The 21,027-nt window shown below is 37.1% G+C and overlaps 1 protein-coding gene across 5 annotated transcripts in view; it reads left to right on the top strand.

Annotated features, from left to right (window-relative positions):
* Positions 1-21,027, top strand: part of rbm10 (RNA binding motif protein 10) — a 367,172-nt gene that overhangs the window by 64,421 nt on the left and 281,724 nt on the right. For all 5 annotated transcript variants that reach the window (XM_039773885.1, XM_039773884.1, XM_039773886.1 and 2 more), the window contains one exon: positions 10,944-11,147. In XM_039773885.1, the coding sequence (XP_039629819.1) occupies positions 10,944-11,147 (204 nt within the window). The remainder of the gene's footprint in view (positions 1-10,943; positions 11,148-21,027) is intronic.

Genomic DNA, 21,027 nt, shown 5'->3' with positions numbered 1-21,027 from the left:
AGAACTCGTTTCATGCAAGGTTAGTTTTCTTGGTGGTTTTTGAATTACGGATTTTTCAAAAGTAATTTTTTTAGTTCATAATGCGATTTGTTGCAATGTTATTTTTCTCTTTTTTTCAAATGTTCGCTTTTTTATTTGTGCTTAAAACTCATTAAAAATGTTTACATGGAGGACTTCATCGTGTGATATGTTGCAATGTTACTTTTTTGGTTGCTTGCGAGTTGGTTTTTAAATTAAGTTCGGATTTGTGCGATGTTTTTTTTTTCTGCTGTGCTTAAAACTCATTTTAAAAACATTGTTTACAGCGATCAGGCTTTAGGTTTAATAGCGTGATCTCCTGCAATCTTACTTTTTTGTTTGCTTGTGAGTTGGTTTTTGCAAGCGCTTCGGATTATTTTTTTTTGCTGTGCTTAAAAGTCATTTTAAAAAAAATGCTGCGCGAGCAGGTGCTACAGAGAGATTAGAGAGCCGGGCAGCTGACAGGGAAGGGATTGGGGGAACGGATAGGTGTGTGTGTGTGTGTGTATGTTTGTGCGCTCGCGCTACACAGAGAGAGCTCGTGAGCCAGCCTGCTCCTGTAGCTGAGGTAGGGAGGGGCTTTGGTGGTGTGTGCGCTACAGAGAGAGAGCGCGTGAGCGAGCCAGCTCCTGTAACTGATCAGGGAGCCTGGGTGTTTTGTGTCAGTGTTATTTAATGTTTTTACATTAGTTTACTATTACACTGTGGATTCTATGGTGCAATTAACTATATTTGTGCTTAATCTTTACATATTTTTACATATTTACATACATTTTGTACGGTCTGGAACGGATTAATTGTATTGACATACAATCCTATGGGGGAAACTGCTTCGGATTACGACCAAAGTTCTGGAACGAATTATGGTCATGAACCGAGGTTCCACTGTGTGTGTGTGTGTATGTGTGTGTATATATGTATATATATATATATATATATATATATATATATATATAATTTTTTTTTTTTAATAAAGTGGTATTTTAGGTACTTTAAGTACATTTTCAGAATGGTATTGTCTTTAAATAATAATAATAACCAAAATTTCAACATAAAGTGCAGTTTTTCTTCTTAAAAAAAGTCAGAAACATAAAAGGTAATTTGACCAACTTAATCTTTAAACTCTGAGTAACCTCAGCCAAAAATATTTTGTACATTAGGCTAAAACGGTGTGATCATTGAACATTTTGTAATTAGATGTAATTAGAATTACTAACGGTCACGGAAGTCCAAAGATCCCCAGTAAGAGCCACGAAGTCCGCTTTCTGTAATGCATCTAGTTTTGCTTGCTTTTCAGTGTGCACAAAACAATGCTTACATCAAGGCTTCGCTCGGGTAGTCTTTTGAAATTAAATTTTGCTCCGATCAGTTGTAGGAACCAGAGTTATTATAGTTTTGACTTTTTTTGCTAGTTTTTATTTTTATATTACTTCAGGTCTTAATTTTAGTTTTAATTTAGTTTTAGTTAGCCTTCATGCCATATTTTTAGTTTTAGTTTAGTTTTTATTTCACAAAGTCATTTTTATTTTATTTTTATATATATTAGTTTCAGTTTTAGTTTTACTAATTATAGTATGGTTAAAGCAATTTTGTAAAGGTTAATTTTGTGCCACAATGAGAGAACTGTAGACTTAATAATTTTGGAAATAACATTTATTTAATGTCAGTAGAAAACAGTATATTCTGTTAAAAAACAAACAAAAATAAAGCTAGATACTGAATTTGAACTGACTGTGGAACACACTGCAGTTTTGCATGCAAAATAGTAATCCTAATTTAAATGGTATAACTGAAACAACAAATGCTTCTTTCTCCATTGCAGAGTTTACTAAAGCCCCACCATAACAGTGATACGAAACAGCCTGACTGATTCAATTATACATCTTTCTGTTAATTTTCAAGAAAACTCTGTGCTCTAGAGAAGTGGTCATTCTGTTCCGCAATCCAGATGACAACTGTCCACAAACTGAAAATATGCGTTCAACAAATGCTTGTGAGGCCGGGGCACACACAAGGTCCAAAGCCACAGGGCTAAGTTTAGGATACACAGCCACCCTGGCTTGCCAGAACTGAGGAGGATTTCCTGTAAAATCCCCCTGCCTAACCTTATTGATATTTCTGCATTTCATGTGGAGCACTTTCAGATGGCCAAGGCTGGTTTTCAGGGTTGAAGCTAATTATTTTATTAGCCAAGTACTTGTATTTCTGAAGGACTGTGATGTTTGCTGAAACTGCTACTGTTTGTGTAGACTCATCTTGTTGTGCTTCTATGGTGTGATTGTGTTTCGCTGCCTCAGTCAATACAAATAACTCTGCTGTTCTTTTCAAAGATATTAGTTCAGGAGACTGTAGGGTTAGAGAGACAGTTGGATCCATTAGACATGCGGCTGCAGGGACTGGATCAAATTGATCACTAATGGGATCTAACAGACATAAAACGCTGGCGCAAACACTTGAGAAGAGCTTGTGCCAAATTTTCTCTCCACTAGTTGACTGGAGATGTGCCTCCAGGTTTAGCAAGGAAGGTATCACCTCTGACAGAGACTGGCTATCTGTTTGAAGCTGATCTGTGTGCATGCCAAATGGCTCCAATACTTTAAGTTGGTTTTCCAACTTGGCCCAATCACTGGTCAACAGTGTATCTATCCCAAGTTCATCAAGAACCTCATTAAGTGTAGCTTTAGTTTCCAGAAGTCGCTTCAGCATGTCAAGTGTACTGTTCCACCGTGTGGGGCAGTCACGAATCAGTGTTCGGCCACACCTTTAGAAATAAACAGAGAATAATGTTATTCTAATGAAAAGGTAAGAAGTTTAAACAAAATAATCACTTATTCCTAGTGCATCATAGAATAACTAAATGATAATTTTGGTCAAAGCCACTATTATTATTATTATTATTATTATTGGTGTGAATTTCCCCTTGTTATTAATAAAGTATCTATCTATCTATCTATCTATCTATCTATCTATCTATCTATCTATCTATCTATCTATCTATCTATCTATCTATCTATCTATCTATCTATCACCACTGTGGTTGCAGGATTTTGTTTTGTTCAGTTTCACAGTCAAAGAGTCATCTTACCTCTGTAACTGATCTCATTTAATAAGCTGGCCTTATTTTCTCTTCTCATATTCAGAAAAGCTTTAAAGTGTGATTTTTTAAAAAATAAAATATTTAGAAATATTGGCTTTTTCTATAGTACAAATGGTCAATTCTTTGTGATTTTCCAATTAATTTGTTCTTTTTCTGTCTAGTTTATTCCCTTAATTGTACCATGATAATAAGCTGACACCAGGACAGACAATGTTGAATGCTAAAGGGCTGTTTGCCTGCCAAAGCTTTTCCAACAATAGTAAATAATGAAATACTGTACATAACCAGAAAAACTGGAAATTAAAAATTATGACAATGATAAAATTCTTAAAAACCAAGATAAAAAGAAATTAAATTATTACTGTGTACCATACTATGTACCAATGCCTGATGCAGTCTAATAAAAATTTTCCAAATTTAGTTTTATAATATGTATATTGACACCAAATTTGGAAAATAACTGCTCAATTAGGCTAGGAGTTCAATTAAAAACAAAACATGGCTGTAATGAAAACCTGCAGTCACATGGCATTCCCAGGATTGAGTTTGAGAACAATTTGTCTATGGGATTACTTACTAAATATATTATAACTCAGATTTTTAGATAAAGACAAGCCTGTTGTCAAGTCAGTTAGTATTATAAAACAGGCTAAAGTCACACCTTTTAATCATTTGCTCATTTGCTACCGAAGATTTCCTGACAGAATGAATAAGGTTCCTGGCTTTGTTAACAGCAGAACTGGCTCCTGATTGTTTCATGGCATCCTTCAATGCAAGCTGTAGTGTGTGTGCCATACAAGGCATACGTCGAAACCTGGATATGTCTCCGTCTTGAAAGAAGTCTGTTGATTCTGCTAAGTAATCAATTAAATCACAGTTCAGCTTAATGTGTTTTAGGAAATGTTTTTTCTTGGTTCAATTTTGTCTTTTCTCCAATGTAGATTTTATGCATATTATTTATTACATGTTATTTAATTTTATATATTTGTTTTTTTCCAGTCTTTGAAAAAAATAGTTTTTATTATTTAAGATTTTTACACTGATTCAATGCAGCTTTGTTTTACACACAGCCTCCAGAATCATCTATTAAGTTTAATCCATAAAAATAACACTACAAAATAAATAATTTTTAAATTTGATAATTTATTACTATTTTACCAATACTAATTAAAATGTAATGTGCTGTATAAATTTGCTAATGTGTTGTATTATTACAAAATATAACAGACTAGTGAGACAATGGACACATATTGGATGGTTTTTGACCATTTATCATACATGCCACAATCTTGCTACCTGAAACAAAAAGTATCAAGCAGAATATACTGAGCTACTTAGCCAATATTTTTCAACTTACCTTGATCAGAGACGCTCATCTCTTCTTCCTCTATATCCGAGTCCGACTCAGATTCAGTTGAATCCAGCTCGATGAACTGCTGTGCAGAATATTCTCCTTGCCTCCGCGCTTTCCGTAGTATATCTATAGCTTTGACTATGTTTGCTCCATTGTCTGTCACTATAATCATAACCTTGTCTTCCGTTATGTCCCATTCATCCAGAGTACTGTCGATAGCGTTTGCCAAAGCTTGTCCCGTATGCGGATGATATATGCGTCGTAAACTTAACAAAGCATGCTGTGCTTGGTTTGCTGGTGAATGATAAAAGCATGCAGAAATTCCCAAAAACGAAGCCGTCAGACCCTTTTACTCCATCCGTCTATACAAAGGGTTAGTTTCCGAGCTTGTTGGACCATTTCTTTGATACGCTGTGTTGCTGTATTCATTTTATGTACGATGGCGCATTTATTCGTGCAGCACGTGGCATGCTAAATTTGGGATCAAGAGAGGAAACAAATTTTCTTAATGAAGGCATGTCACACAGCCTAGTAGACATGCCAGTTTCAATAAACAAGTTTACTTGGGCGTCTTCGCGTTTTTGGTGTTCAGTTGAGTTTGTTCCCCAATTTGCTGTCCTCTGCAAACACGATGTTAATGTCTGCTGTCTTGTATGATGTGTACTAGAACTTGCATGTATACTCAAATTGCCCTCTCTTTTCAGCCTCTCTTTTTCTTTACCCAGAAATATGTCGTAGGCTAATTTGTGATAGCTATTTAGCTGCACTTTAAGGTTTGTTGGGTTTTTACCTTTAATCTGTACAGCACACAACGCACCATGCTCCAACACTATGCACTTACTATTGTTGCTTTCAGCATTATATTCGAAAAACTCCCATACGGCGCTGTGTCGTTTTCTTCCGGACATGTTGATTGCAGATACCCTCTGGTTAGATAAAGTTTATATGCTGAATTTCATCACCTATAGGGCAGGACCGGAAGTTTATGAAAATGCAAAAATAGATTAAGCCGCGTTCTTTCAAACCTGATCACGAAAACTGATTTTTTTTTTTTTTAGAAATTATTATTTTATTTCAGTTAGTCTTTTAAGCTACTTTAATCGCTTAGTATCGCTTTTAGTTTTTCATCTCAATTTTGTTATTTATTTTATTTCAGTTTACGAAAATGTTTTTTCATTAATAGTTTTAGTCTTCGTTTTCGTTTTAGTTTACGATTATTACCTTGGTAGGAACGAGCTTTATTCCGACTCTTACATTTTTGTAGCTGTGATGTGTGCATTAGTGTAATCAATGTAAAAGGAAATCATGCATTGACAAAAGTTGCCCTTTGCTTGGAACTGAAAGTGTGATTAAATGCGTTATTTTTTTAACGCGTTATGGAGTACATGCATCGAAGCTTCTCAGTTGTGCTTGTGCTAAGAAAAGTAAACATTTAAAAAAAAATAACGTAATATGATTCTGCGTTAACCGCATATTTTTTCATACGTCCCAAACCAAGGAGATGCGAGGGTAAAATGAATCGGGAAGCACGCGTACATATTCAGTGCATCCCTTCTTGGGAATCGAACCTCGGATGTCGGCGCTAGAGGCAAAGCCTCTACAATTGCGCCACGGGCGTGTGGCTTGTCTATTTGAGAGTATGTAGATCGGGATATACAGTATATATATATATACAGGTATATATATATATAATATATTCACAGCGGAGAAGTAGTGTGTTAAAGAAGTTATGAAAAAGAAAAGGGAACATTTTAAAAATAACGTAACATGATTGTCAATATACAGTAATTGTTTTGTGAGTGTTATTGAGTGTTTCTGTCATCGAGGATTTGATTATCATTATTTCTTCCAATCAGGGTCGTATTTGTGTTGTGTTCAAGTTACATTCCATGTTTGTCAATCGTTGTAAAGATAAGAGGTTTCATTCATCGATTCGTTTCTTACTGCATCAATAAAGAGCTCGTCTTCCTCTTTATCTGAGATGTGACACACTGCATGCACGGATTTTTTATTTATTTTTTTTTTTTTCACTGTCTTCGTTTAGCGGGACATTGACTTTTTCCACCGTGTGCTTTGTTTCTGCAGTAGCTGCACTTATGAATATGCTTATATGTATCAGACGCTTCATAGTTTTTTTTGCTGCCTTCTCAATTGTGTAATTCGTTTTTGTTCAGCACTCTTTGGAACTGTTGCTTTTTGTCTGTGCACTCGCCAGTTCACGCGGAGCCGCTTGGTGTTCTTGCATCGAAGGTTCCCAGCTGTGCTGGTGCCATCTCGCGTGATGTCCATGGCTGTATGTAATGTCAGCTAAGACCCGGCACTTAAAAGTTTCTCTCGCAGTTTCGCTGAGTTTGTGCCAAACACCACCCTGACCATATCATCTTCCTCTGCATAAGCACAGTCCTTCACCCGTGAATATTTAGCTATATATATATATATATATATATATATATATATATATATATATATATATATATATATATATATATATATATATATATATATATATATATATATATATATATATATATATATATATATATATATATATATATATATATATATATATATATATATATATACACACACACACACACAGTGGTGTGAAAAACTATTTGCCCCCTTCCTGATTTCTTATTGTTCTTGTTTGTCACACAAAATGTTTTTGATCATCAAACACATTTAACCATTAGTCAAATATAACACAAGTAAACACAAAATGCAGTTTTTAAATGATGGTTTTATTATTTAGGAGAAAAAATCCAAACCTACATGGCCCTGTGTGAAAAAGTAATTGCCCCCCTTGTTAAAAAATAACCTAACTGTGGTGTATCACACCGGAGTTCAATTTCCGTAGCCACCCCCTGGGCTTAATTACTGCCACACCTGTTTCAATCAAGAAATCACTTAAATAGGAGCTGCCTGACACTGAGAAGTAGACCAAAAGCACCTCAAAAGCTAGACACCTTGCCAAGATCCAAAGAAATTTAGGAACAAATGAGAACAGAAGTAATTGAGATCTATCAGTCTGGTAAAGGTTATAAAGCCATTTCTAAAGCTTTGGGACTCCAGCAAACCACAGTGACAGCCATTATCCACAAATGGCAAAAACATGGAACAGTGGTGAACCTTCCCTGGAGTGGCCGGCCGACCAAAATTACCCCAAGAGCGCAGAGACGACTCATTCGAGAGGTCACAAAAGACCCCAGGACAACGTCTAAAGAACTGCAGGCCTCACTTGCCTCAATTAAGGTCAGTGTTCACGACTCCACCATAAGAAAGAGACTGGGCAAAAACAGCCTGCATGGCAGATTTCCAAGACGCAAACCACTGTTAAGCAAAAAGAACATTTGGGATCGTCTCAATTTGGTAAGAAACATCTCAATGATTGCCAAGACTTTTGGGAAAATACTTTGTGGACTGATGAGACAAAAGTTAAACTTTTTGGAAGGCAAATGTCCCGTTACATCTGGCGTAAAAGAAACACAGCATTTCAGAAAAAGAACATCATACCAACAGTAAAATATGGTGGTGGTAGTGTGATGGTCTGGGGTTGTTTTGCTGCTTCAGGACTTGGAAGGCTTGCTGTGATAGATGGAACCATGAATTCTACTGTCTACCAAAAAATTCCTGAAGGAGAATGTCCGGCCATCTGTTCGTCAACTCAAGCTGAAGCGATCTTGGGTGCTGCAACAGGACAATGACCCAAAACACACCAGCAAATCCACCTCTGAATGGCTGAAGAAAAACAAAATGAAGACTTTGGAGTGGCCTAGTCAAAGTCCTGACCTGAATCCAATTGAGATGCTATGGCATGACCTTAAAAAGGCGGTTCATGCTAGAAAACCCTCAAATAAAGCTGAATTACAACAATTCTGCAAAGATGAGTGGGCCAACATTTCTCCAGAGCGCTGTAAAAGACTCACTGCAAGTTATCGCAAACGCTTGATTGCAGTTTTTGCTGCTAAGGGTGGCCTAACCAGTTATTAGGTTCAGGGGGCAATTACTTTTTCACACAGGGCCATGTAGGTTTGGATTTTTTTTCTCCCTAAATAATAAAAACCATCATTTAAAAACTGCATTTTGTGTTTACTTGTGTTATATTTGACTAATGGTTAAATGTGTGTTGATGATCAGAAACATTTTGTGTGACAAACATGCAAAAGAATAAGAAATCAGGAAGGGGGCAAATAGTTTTTCACACCACTGTATATGAGTGGTGCTTGAAAGTTTGTGAACCATTTAGAATTTGATGTATTTCTGCATAAATATGACCTAAAATATCATCAGACTTCCACTCAAGTCCTAAAAGTAGATAAAGAGAAACCAGTTAAACAAATGAGACAAAAATATTATACTTGGTCATTTATTTATTAAAGAATGATTGAATATTACATATTTGTGAGTGGCAAAAGTATGTGAACCTTTGTTTTTAGTATCTGGTGCGACCCCCCTTTGCAGCAATAACTGCAACTAAATGTTTCTGGTAACTTTTGATCATTCCTGCATACCGGCTTGGAGGAATTTTAGCCCATTCTTCCATACAGAACAGCTTCAACTCTGGGATGTTGGTGGGTTTCCTCACATTAACTGCTTGCTTTAGGTTTTTCCACAACATTTCAATTGGATTAAGGTCAGGACTTTGACTTTGCTATTCCAAAACATTAACTTAATTCTTCTTTAACCATTCTTTGGTAGAATGACTTGTGTGCTTAGGGTTGTTGTCTTACTGCTGACCCAGCTTCTCTTGAGATTCAGTTCATGGACAGACGTCCTGACGTTCTTCTTTAGAATTCTTTGATATAATTCAGAATTCATTGTTCCATCAATAAAGGCAAGTCGTCCTGGCCCAGATGCAGCAAAACAGGCCCAAACCATGATACTACCACCACCATGTTTCATAGATGGGATAAGGTTCTTATGCTGGAATGCAGTGTTTCCTTTCTCCAAACATAACGCTTTTCATTTAAACCAAAAAGTTCCATTTTAGTCTCATCCGTCCACAAAACATTCTTCCAATAGCCTTCTGGTTTGTCCACGTGACCTTTTAGCAAACTGCAGACGAGCAACAGTTTTTTTTGGAGAGCAGTGGCTTTCTCCTTGCAACCCTGCCATGCACACCATTGTTGTTCAGTGTTCTCCTGATGGTGGACTCATAAACATGAACGTTAGTCAATGTGAGAGAGGCCTTCAGTTGCTTAGAAGTTACCCTGGGGTCTTTTGTGACCTTGCCAACTATTATACGCCTTGCTCTTGGAGTGATCTTTGTTGGTCAACCACTCCTGGAGGGGTAACAATGGTCTTGAATTTCCTCCATTTGTACACAATCTGTCTGACTGCGGATTGGTGGAGTCCAAACTCTTTAGAGATGGTTTTGTAACCTTTTCCAGGCTGATGAACATCAACAACTGTTTTTGTGCGGGCCTCAAATCTCTTTTGTTCATGCTATGATACACTTCCACAAACATGTGTTTTGAAGAGCAGACTTTGATAGATCCCTGTTCTTTAAATAACACAGGGTGCCCACTCACACCTGATTTTCATCCCATTGATTGAAAACACCTGACTGTAATTTCACCTTCAAACTAACTGCTAAACCTAGAGGTTCACATAGTGTTGCCACTCACAAATATGTACTATTCGATCATTTTCCTCAATAAATAAATGACCAAGTATAATATTTTTGTCTCATTTCTTTAACTGGTTTCTCTTTATCTACTTTTAGGACTTTTAGGTCATATTTATGCAGAAATATAGAAAATTGTAAAGGGTTCACAATCTTTCAAGCGCAACTGTACCTCAGAAGCATGGAACATTTTCGTAAATTGAAAACTTTGCTGTCTCAAAGTGGATGTATTTGTTACATTTTTAGGCTTTTATTTTCACATTTGGATCCTGATCAAACAGGCCAGGTAGTTTCTAGAAATGATTAAAAAATACTTCACTTAGAATCACATTTTCATGTGGCAAATTAATACATACCATAATTGTGAAGAAATAATGTCAGTCAGTCGGTCATTTCCCAACCTGCTATATCTTAACACAGGGTTCTGGGTGTCGGCTGGAGCCAATCCCAGCCATCATAGGGCGCAAGGCAGGAACAAATCCCTGAGCCGGACGCCAGCCCACCGCAAGAAATGTTGACTTGAAAAATATCAACCTTTATTTAAATTACATAGGAAGGGGAGTGGGGGGCTGGAAATTAACTTCTTTGACGTAAATATCTAAATATAGTTAAGTTACAAGTAATAATAATTAAAGAACTTTAAGTAGTTAGTCATCCAGCATATATAAACACCAAACAATAGAAAAAATCCTTTTTTCTTGTGTCCTTGGAGTACAGTAATGCCCAAATGAAAGTATGTAATGACCTAGTAATCACTTCTTTTCTGTGAAAATAGAGATATCACATACACTGCATGAACCTTGATAAATAAATATAAAGCAGTATTTTATTACTAATTTTATTTGCAGGATTACTTTGAAGAAAGAAAAATGGTTGAGGCAGCAGATGCATTTTCTTCAGGGTGTTCGCATGGGGTAGAAGTTACTGAAAACTCAAATATCTCCACTGATGGTGATTATCGTGACCAAGATTATCGACCAGACCCTGGTGAAGAAAAAGCTAGTAACATCATAATGTTGCGAATGCTGCCTACTAATGCGACAGTCAGTGAGGTGAGTCCACAATTCCCAAAATATTGTAGTCAAGTGTTTTGATAAAAACGTGCCATTCAGTGCAGCATAGTTTGTCAGTCCCTCTTTATCAGAGTTCTGTGATCCCTCAACTGCTTACATCTACTATACTACTGTGTCTGATTCCTTTTGTGAAGAAAAATAAAATAACTTGCCAGATTCCAGTTGTGCCCCATATTTTTCGTATGCTTTTGAAGGAATAGTGTTAAAATAACAGCTGGTTTCCACCATAGTAGTTTCCTTAATAATGTTGAACACTTCCAGTCTGCCATACCTTAATCTCTTTTTGCTTAAAATGAAAACCTTCCTTAGTGTCCATGAATAGTTCTGTTTAAATGTTTCTAGGTTTTAGCAGTTTATTTCAAGTTTGTTTTATTCTTTAACACTAGAATTACCAGAGCCTACGAAAAAACTCGTAATTCCGTCCCACCTTAAATTGCTTCTTAAATCCCTTCACACCTCTCCGCCAGCGCCCTTTGTCTTCTAAACGTGCTGATAAAGAGAAGCTAGGAGCAGCCGGCTATTCCATCCCCCCACCAATTTAGAACGTGCACGAACTTCTCTCAGCTCATGCCTTGATTGAGTGTCTGGGAGTGAAGTGGAGTTTTAGAGTGGAAATAATAGCTCGTTATTTGGAACACATGCATTTCATGTCTGTTCTGTTTCTACAGTAATCTGTCAACACATTGTTAAAACAGAAACGTTTTTTATATTCTAGTAGTAGATGACAAAATGTAGGCATAAACTATATAATGTATGAAGCCTGAAGTCCAAATAGCAAAGAAATATTTTCACAAGAATAACACAATTGCGCTTTTATTCAAAAATATAACTGCAGAAACAAAAAGCCGCCTTAACATGCGACATTGACAGCCGTTTATTGTAACTGCCTCCCGTGGTTCAATAGAATCCGTCCCCGGCTTGGGAATCAAAAGGTCGCGAGTTCGATCCAGCGCCTCTCCGTTTTGAGAAGTAAACTGCTCTTACTATTTTAGAATAAAAGCATACATTTGATTTCAGTCTGTAACAGCCGGTGCAATTTATGATCCTTGTAAAGGTTAACTTATTTATTTATTTATTTTTTAATTCACTTTTCATTCTCTCAGTCGCGTTCAGAATCAATCCATACAACCCCATCTGACACAGCTGTTTTCACTAAAGACGCGCTAGTATGCATCGTGGTACACTGCAGAGCTATAACACCCCAACCCCCCCCCCGAGCCACCAACCGGGTTCTGACACACAAACGCTGGCGAAGCTGCCTTCTTCGTATCTCACCGTCACTTGCTTTTCTTTTTATTCAGTTTTATTGAGTGTTCCTGTCAGTCCCCACATGTTGCTGTATGCTGTTTCTTTTGTACTCCAGGACATGCTGAGGAAAGAATGGTAAAGAGCAGGAACTTCGGCGCTAAATGCAATAATCAGACACTCCCCATCTGCCCGTGTCGTTCAAACACAGGAACATATATTGGTGTAAAAGTATAACAAAAATGCACTTTTATTCAAGTGCACTTTTTCCATCGCCTTTTCCTGTAAGAAGCAATTTACACACTTCTCTCTATGCTGTGGTTTCTATTACAATGTGTTGACACAGATTACTGTAGAAACGGAACAGACATGAAATGCGTGTGTTCCAAAAAACGATCTATTATTTCCACTCTAAAACTCCACTTCACTCCCAGATACTCAATCAAGGCATGAGCTGAGAGAAGTTCGTGCACGTTCTAAATTGGTGGGGGGATGGAATAGCCGGCTGCTCCTAGCTTCTCTTTATCAGCACATTTAGAAGACAAAGGGCGCTGGCGGAGAGGTGTGAAGCGATTTAAAGTGGGACGGAATTACGAGTTTTTTCGTAGGCTCTGGTAATTCTAGTGTTAAGTGTATGCTGTATCCGTTTCTCACTCTGTCATCTTGAAATAATGTGCCATTTCTGTAGACAATGTGAAGTATTTCACTTCTTCGCACATGAAACTTTAAAAAGAGCAATTTGCTTTACGTTATGTTTTTCATTGCACTGTTAAAAAGGATAAACTTCAGTTGTTCCTTAATTGTTCCTTAATTGTTCTCTAGGCTTGTATAATAATGAATGAACCACTTTTTGTTGACCCTTGCATTTTCAGGTATCTTGCTCAAATGCTTTTTCTGCATTTTTATGTTTTAAATTTAATTTTGACTTTTGCTCTCACTTTTAATTCCAGTGAAAACTACAGAACTTGTTTATCTTGTAAATATTGTTTGGCTTTTTCTTTGTTACATCCTTACATTTAAGAATGAAATTGTCCTGCATCGAAACTACAGGATTATACCTCCCTCACTTGTGGTTTTTTTTCAATACTTCCTTCACATACACAATTTTTCGAGACTTTTCTGCATCTTTTCAATATGTTTTGTGTTTTTATCAAAAAAAAAACATTAATAAATAAATTTACTAGTTGCTAGTCTAAAACACACTCCTATTTTCATGCTTGCATTCCTGTAGCTTTCTGGTTAACATCAGATAGCCTTTCTAAGACATGGCTCATCTCCCATTTGAAACAGACATTACTATATGTTATGAAAAAGGCAGTAACTTCGCATTTGTTTATATTGACTCTTTTCTCAATGATGTGCCTCCATTTAAATATTTATTCCTGTCTCTAAGACTCAGTGTTTTCCATTCTTACTTAATATTTGTGTAGGCATTTTTTCTTATTTTTAATACTCATTGTATTTGTATGGTTAATTCTTCAAAAATGATTAAAAATGTTTTCCCCTACCTCTGTAATTGCCCTTATTTGAAAACATTTGTTTAATGATTCATATTGTTTGCAAAGATTTGGTGTGTCTGCTAGCTTGACTGATAATTGATATATTCATGACCTATAGGGTATACAGTAGTCCCTCATTTATCGCGGGAGATAGGTTCCAAGACTGGCTGAAATAACTGAATTTCCGCGAAGTAGGGACACCATATTTATTTAATAATTTAACGTGTATTTGGACGTTTTTAAATCCTCCCTGTACTGTTTACAACTCACCCCTTACTCTGTTAATAACAGGGACAACTGTTAAGCAATATGAAATCGGTAGATAAGTTTACAGTTGCTGTATAGCGAAGTACATGTACCTATATATGACGTGATGATGGTGATGAATATGCTGTGCAGTAAAAATGATGACGATGAAGGTGATGATGACTTTTACTGCGCAGCCGATGAGTGTATTTTACGTCTCTTCAGACGGCGGTGCCATTTCCTGGTTCACCTCTTCCACGGTTTTCCGAAGGTATATCCGTAGTAGTAGGAACTGGCTCTTTTTTGCGAGGCTGCAAATACATTGTGAATGGCAGCTGCTGCCGCTGCTTTTTCCGGTCGAAGAGCAGCTTGTAGGCGGTGATGACGTCGTCGACCTTGTTGCAAAATTGGACCGATCGAACCATATCGTCGTCCCATTCCTGTGACCGCTCTTGCAGATCCTTAGCCAGTTTGCAGCCACAGCCGCGAACGTTCTCCCTTCCTTTAACATATCCAGAAGTTTCACCTTCTCAGCGATCGTCATCATTCTTCATTGGCGTTTAGGCTTAGCACCAGCCTTGGAAGAAGGAGCACGTTTGGGAGCCATTGCAGGGGGTGAAAATTGAAGCGAAGTTCAACACAAAGAAACCACAAAAAAATCACACACAGTACAGTGCAAAGTAAACCGCTCTGCGAGAAAGCTTGAAGAGAAATGGCCACGACAGAGAGACAAGGGGAGGTGCTGTGGGATCTGGGCATCAGTCAAAGCACCAATCACGGGCCCGATCAGAAAGCGGGAAGCTGTGATTTGTCGTCTCCCTCCCATGTACCAATCACAGCCCGTGTTACAACGCACTTAGTCACCGAACTTGTTTTGTTGTTCTTAGACTAGGAAATACTACTACTATATTTAAAAACCCGCAAAGTCGTGAATCCGCGAAAAGTGAACCGGGAAGTAGCGAGGGATTACTGTATAACAATTACAGTTGAAGACTTATTGTGATAGGTATTAGGGTATTTTGCAGATATCTGATCTTGGTAATTTGTGATATAACCCCCTGGTTCTCTTTTTGCTATGTTAAATAAATAAAATTAAAAACATAAAACCCATATTTTTCTAAGGGTCTCCCCAAAGGTGAGATGAAACCTTTAGTTATGTCTGCATGGCTTAAACAGCATATTAATTATCTAAAATCAAAATGTAAAAATGTATATAATTGTTCCTTCTATTGTAGTTGTAGACATTAATGACAAAGTGTTGATGTAAAAGTGAGTAACAGAGAGAGATCACTGCTTTAGCAAATTACTGGAGAATGTGTCAAGAGATGTTAAATGTTTTGTAGGATGTTCTTTGATGCCAATTATACTGACACCTTGGTACTCAAGAATCATGCACCAGGACATTGGCAGCCACTTGGTCAAGGATGTATAGCATTTAGGGATGTGAAAAGAACCGATACTTTGGTACCAAGTTGATGCCAAAATAACTGAAATTCATAATCACATTGATGAATGACTGCAAATAAATGTATTACTTCGGACAGCAAAAAAAGTGGTAAAACCATGAATTTAAAAGTACATATGAAAATGGCTCATTGTATTACAGCACCACAGTAACATCAGAAGTCACGTCTGGAAATGCTTTTTGTACAAGGTAGGAGAATTTTTCTGCAGTATTGCCACTTATCCAAAAAAAAAAAAAACACCCATTTTAGAGTTAAGTCAGAAATAGATTTGTGCGTGCTTCAAGAGTGCATGACATTGGTGATTTAAATTTGAATTCTAACTGTTTAATAGTTATAACTGTAGATGATGAAATCAATCAATTAATTACTCAGTTAAACAATTACTAAGTTCTTCACTGCCCCTAACAGGGGTTTTACATTCGTTTTCTGAACTTTCGTCTACAGATATTTGTCTGGGCATCCGTTTTCTAAGCGCCGTCCTGCTCATACATATCGCACTGCGGAATGTGAAAGGAAACTGCACGATGGCAGTGTTAACAACAGTTGTAGCAAGTAAAAATCGAGACAGGTTTCCATCTTGTGAAGATTTTCGGCTTGTGTATACTGGGGATGAAATGAGAAGCCACATTTTTTAATACCAAAATAAAATGTATTTAGTGTTTCAGTGCTTCAAAGCACAATGCATATCTTTCTTATAATATGTCGTTCAATATACTGCTTTAACAAAAACTCCTTGCAGAGACACACATTATAGCAGTTTGGACTAAACAATAACAACATTTATTTATATAGCACATTTTCATACAAATAATGTATCTCAAAGTGCCTTACATAATGAAGAAAGAGAAAAAAGGCAAAGTAAGAATTAAAATAAGACAAAACTCATTAACATAGAATAAAAGTACGGTCTAATGGTCAGAGAGGACAGAAAAAACAAAAAAAAAACTCCAGACAGCTGGAGAAAAAATAAAATCTGCAGGGGTTCCAGACCATGAAATCGCCCAGCCCCAATAAACAGCATACTGATTACAAATATTCAACCACTAAGTTTGCATCACTTGTTTAGTTTCTGAAGGCAAACTAATGATCATTAGTATAACCCCAAACAAGTGAAGAATGTAGTAAAACCATGTGCAGCATCCAACTTGGTTATATGCCATTTGGTATAGAATTCATAAAATCTTTGCATTGTGCCATCTGTTGGAATAAAAAATGTGATGCATTTTATTAGCACATGTGTTGCAAAATGTATTCCAAAAAATGGTACACTGCAAATGGTAATACTGAATTCATCCAAAATAGTGTAACTGCTGCACAGACAGAAATCAGTGTAACCATCTTAACAAACATGTGTTTTTGTATGTGACTCTTTATCTGTGTCTGCCCTGTTGCTAGGATTAGGAAGAAAGAATTAAAAATACTCAAAATATATGCAATAGGTTTAAAAAAAAAAAATAAAACATGGTGATACCAATACCAAATAAGGGTCTAAAAATAAGAAAATGGATCTTATCTGTTCTGTTGTCCGTTATTCATTGGCAACTGCAGCATGGTAGCGACCTTCTTATGCCCACTTGGGCTATGTGAATTAGGTTAATAGCTTTAATGCTTCTTATTCTTGTTCTTCATCTTTTCCCACTTCTGTGTGGGGTTGATGTATTTGGTCAACCTGCATACAGCTTGGCCCTGCACTTCCTCACCAGTCAAGCCCTTTCCTTCAGATCTTCTTTTACATTATCCATCTATCTCCTTTTTGGCCTCCCCCTCTTTTTCTTCCCAAGTTTTTCGATTCACATCACTCTTTTGCCCACATACTCTTTTTTTTCCCACATCACATGTTCATACCACTTTAACTTACTTTCCTGGATATCACTCCCACTTTTGTTGTACCCCTGATTGTCTCATTTCATATTCTTTGTTTTTTGTAACTCCACACATCCATCTCAACATTCTCATTTCTGTCACATCTACTTCTTCTCTTGTGCTCCCTATAACTACCCATGTCTAAGCCCCATACATCATTCCTGGTCTTACCACTTTCTTAAAAATCATACCTTTAACATTTGTATTAAATCTTCTGTTAAATAATACTTGTGGTGCCTTTTCCAATTGTTCCATCCACACTACACTCTATGGGTTATCTCTGTATTTCATTTTTCATCTTGGGCTACCACTGATTCTAGATATTTAAATTTATCCACTCTTTCTCATATCTCTCCCTGAAGGCTAACTGTAATCCTAATCATTAAACCTCATATATTCTGTCTTCTTCCTATTTATCTTTACCCATCTGTCTTTTAAAGTCCCCCTTTATTCATCCAATTTCCCCTTCATTTCTTCTTTTCTGGTGCTACACAATACAATATTATCCAGAACAAGCATGAACCAGGGTTTTTTTTTTTGTTTTTTTTTTATCCCATGATTCAAAACACTTCCATAACCAGATCAAAGAGGTAAGAACTTAAAGAAGATCCCTGGTGCAGACATTCTGTAACTGGAATTTTGTCTGTTAACCCAATACTTTTTTAAACTATAGTCCTCGCTCCCTAGTACACATCATGGAGATTCCTCACATAATTCTCTTGGACTCCTTTTTCTCTCATGCACCTCCAGACCTCTTGACGTAACATTCTATCATTAGCTTTAGGTTTGCTTGATGTTTCGGTATGTGCTGTCTCAATGCAAAGACTGCATCAGTACCTGGAAATTCACTTTAGTTTTAGTTTTCCTTCATTGTGTATTTTTAGTTTTAATTTAGTTTTTATTTTATAAAGACATTTCTATTTTATTTTTATACTAGCAAAATACCCACGCTTCGCAGCGGCGAAGTACTGCCTTAAATTTTTATTAAGAAGAAAATTAAACCTTTTTAAACTGAGGGAAAATATACCAATAATTATTTGTTAAGGATCTCTTTGTATACCACATTGTGAGTTCGGCCCTCCGGTTGTAATATGACCAAGCTGTGTGCTGAGCTTACTCTTGAGCATGCAACGTACAGTTGGCCATGTGAACAGTAATCTTGTTTCAATTGTCGCAGCTTGGATTGCTGCTGTCATAATTGGTTTGAGTTTCATGGTTTGTTTCAATTACGACAGTATTTGTAGGACTTGTGTTGAAGAGACATTCGGCATCTGTCAAGCGTTGTAAGTATACAACCAGTTTCATCGATAACTTCACATCCAGCTTTGGAGAGTTTAAACATTCATAAACATCAAAGTGTCCACTACTGAAATAGTCACCTGTCAATCTAAGATGTTTAAGAGGCATTGGCGGTTGTCGAAATGTGTAAAATATTTGGCCATTTCGGTACACTTAAAAGCGACAACTGAACAATTCAGTGGCAGCCATCAACTCACATGCAGATGCATAGGTGAAGGGCTTAAGCATTTCACTCTTATAGTGCTCCTGTGTAGTATAATTATCTCCTGTACCGTCATCAGTCCACACCTTGAACCTGTCCCAGTCATTCAATACATAAGACACAATGTTCCTCCGGATATCAAGAGTGAGCCTGATATGGCCGTGCAATATGTAACAAAGAGAATGGAAAAGGTTGGTGCCATCTCCGGGCATGGAAACCACTCGGTAAGTGACAGTAACTTTGATCGATGGTGATCACCTCGATAGACATGTTAATGCGGGTACGGTTGGAATGATAAAGGAAATGGGTACCTGAACAATGTAAAGTAAGTCTAAAATACCTACACAATAACTATAATCATAATAAATGAACAATAAAACAGCGGAGAAGCCGTGGATTAAATAAAAAGGCTGTAGTTATCAGCAGGGAGACGTGAATCCCGTGGCAAAGCAAGCAAGGAAGGGAATGTAGAGACTAGAGCGACGGACAGCATTATATAGGCAGGAAGCCAACAACGTGGGAGGCGTTGCCTCACACGGTGACCGAGCTGCAGGCTAAGGACGTATATATGTACGTAAGTAGGATTCAGTTAGCGTTGGGAACCCACATACCAAATTTCTTGAAGATGGGCCCATAAATAAGAAAGTTCAACATGGCGAACGTTGTCAACTGTTATGACCATTACGCGTAGAATTTCGAAATGAAACCTGCCCAACTTTTGTAACTAAGCTAAAAGGAATTAGCCTGCCAAATTTCAGCCTTCTACCTACACGGGAAGTTGGAGAATTAGTGATGAGTGAGTGAGTCAGGGCTTTTCCTTTTATTAGTTTAGACTAGCAGAATACCCGCGCTTCGCAGCGGAGAAGTAGTGTGTTAAAGAAGGTACGAAAAAGTTGTTAATGTAATTGTTTTGTCATTGATATGAGTGTTGTTCTCCTATCTATCTATATATCTCTATCTATATATCTCTATCTATATATATATATATATATATATATATATATATATATATATATATATATATATATACACTTGTGTGTATGTTTGTGTGTGTATAGCTTTGGTCACTGAGTGCAAGGGAAAAATAATAAAATATAGTCTAAGTTATTAAACAGTAAAACATTAACGTTTTAAGAAGTACAGGTACATTGAGCACTACTGGAGTGGTTGCGGGTAAACTACATTTTAAAGACTGTGTAACACAACAGGTAAGTAGAACTAACAGCAGCTAAAATATATATGGATCATCTCTCGGTAGTAGATCCTTTTTGAAAGGCGCTACACGACGGCTGTGGTATAGAAATTACATTTTCTATGTGAACGTTCAAATTTGTGCCTCTGGTAATGTGCCTTACCGGCATTTAAAGAAAATTAGTTTTGTGTCCTCTGCAGTGTTAAGAGAGAAAGGCTTTGGTTTGGGATAAAAGGAAAAAAGGTGTAAAGAAAGGAAAGTTGCCTTTTTCTTTTATATAGTATAGAGAGATGTGTTCGCTGACGTTATGATTGCGCTTTTGGGGACAGTCGCGATGGGTCTTGTGTAGACTGGTGAGACGCCCCGCCATTAATCGGCTGTGATGGCACTGTCAGTCCTCCACTCGTGTGCGTGTCTTCATAATCCGAGCTGACGACCTCATAATCGTGATACGTGCAAAAGAAAGTGCAAATCGCCTTAATATTAGTTTGCCGCGGTGTAGAAATGGGGTCCTATGTTTGCACTTGTCTGGGCTATAGCTCGGGGGGAGGAGGAAAAAAATTAAAAGTGCTCACTTTGACTTAAGGCAGAAGCGCAGTCAGCGCCTCAAAGGCCGGCACAGCTATGCACGCAGCGCTGGCTGCTCGACTTTTGCTGGGCAGGAGACCCCAGTTTTTGCAGACACCGTTCATGATATCAAAAGTCTCAGCTCTTTGGAGGTCATTCATATATATATATATATATATATACCCGCGCCTCGCAGCGGAGAAGTAATGAAAAAGAAAAGGAAACATTTTAATAATAACGTAACATGATTGACATTGTCATGAGTGTTGCTGTCATATAT

This window comes from Polypterus senegalus, chromosome 13 (assembly GCF_016835505.1).
Source record: "Polypterus senegalus isolate Bchr_013 chromosome 13, ASM1683550v1, whole genome shotgun sequence".
In the NCBI taxonomy this organism is placed as follows: Eukaryota; Metazoa; Chordata; class Cladistia; order Polypteriformes; family Polypteridae; genus Polypterus; species Polypterus senegalus.
The sequence above is the reverse complement of the archived record's forward strand: the minus strand, read 5'-3'. Positions and strand labels throughout refer to the sequence as shown.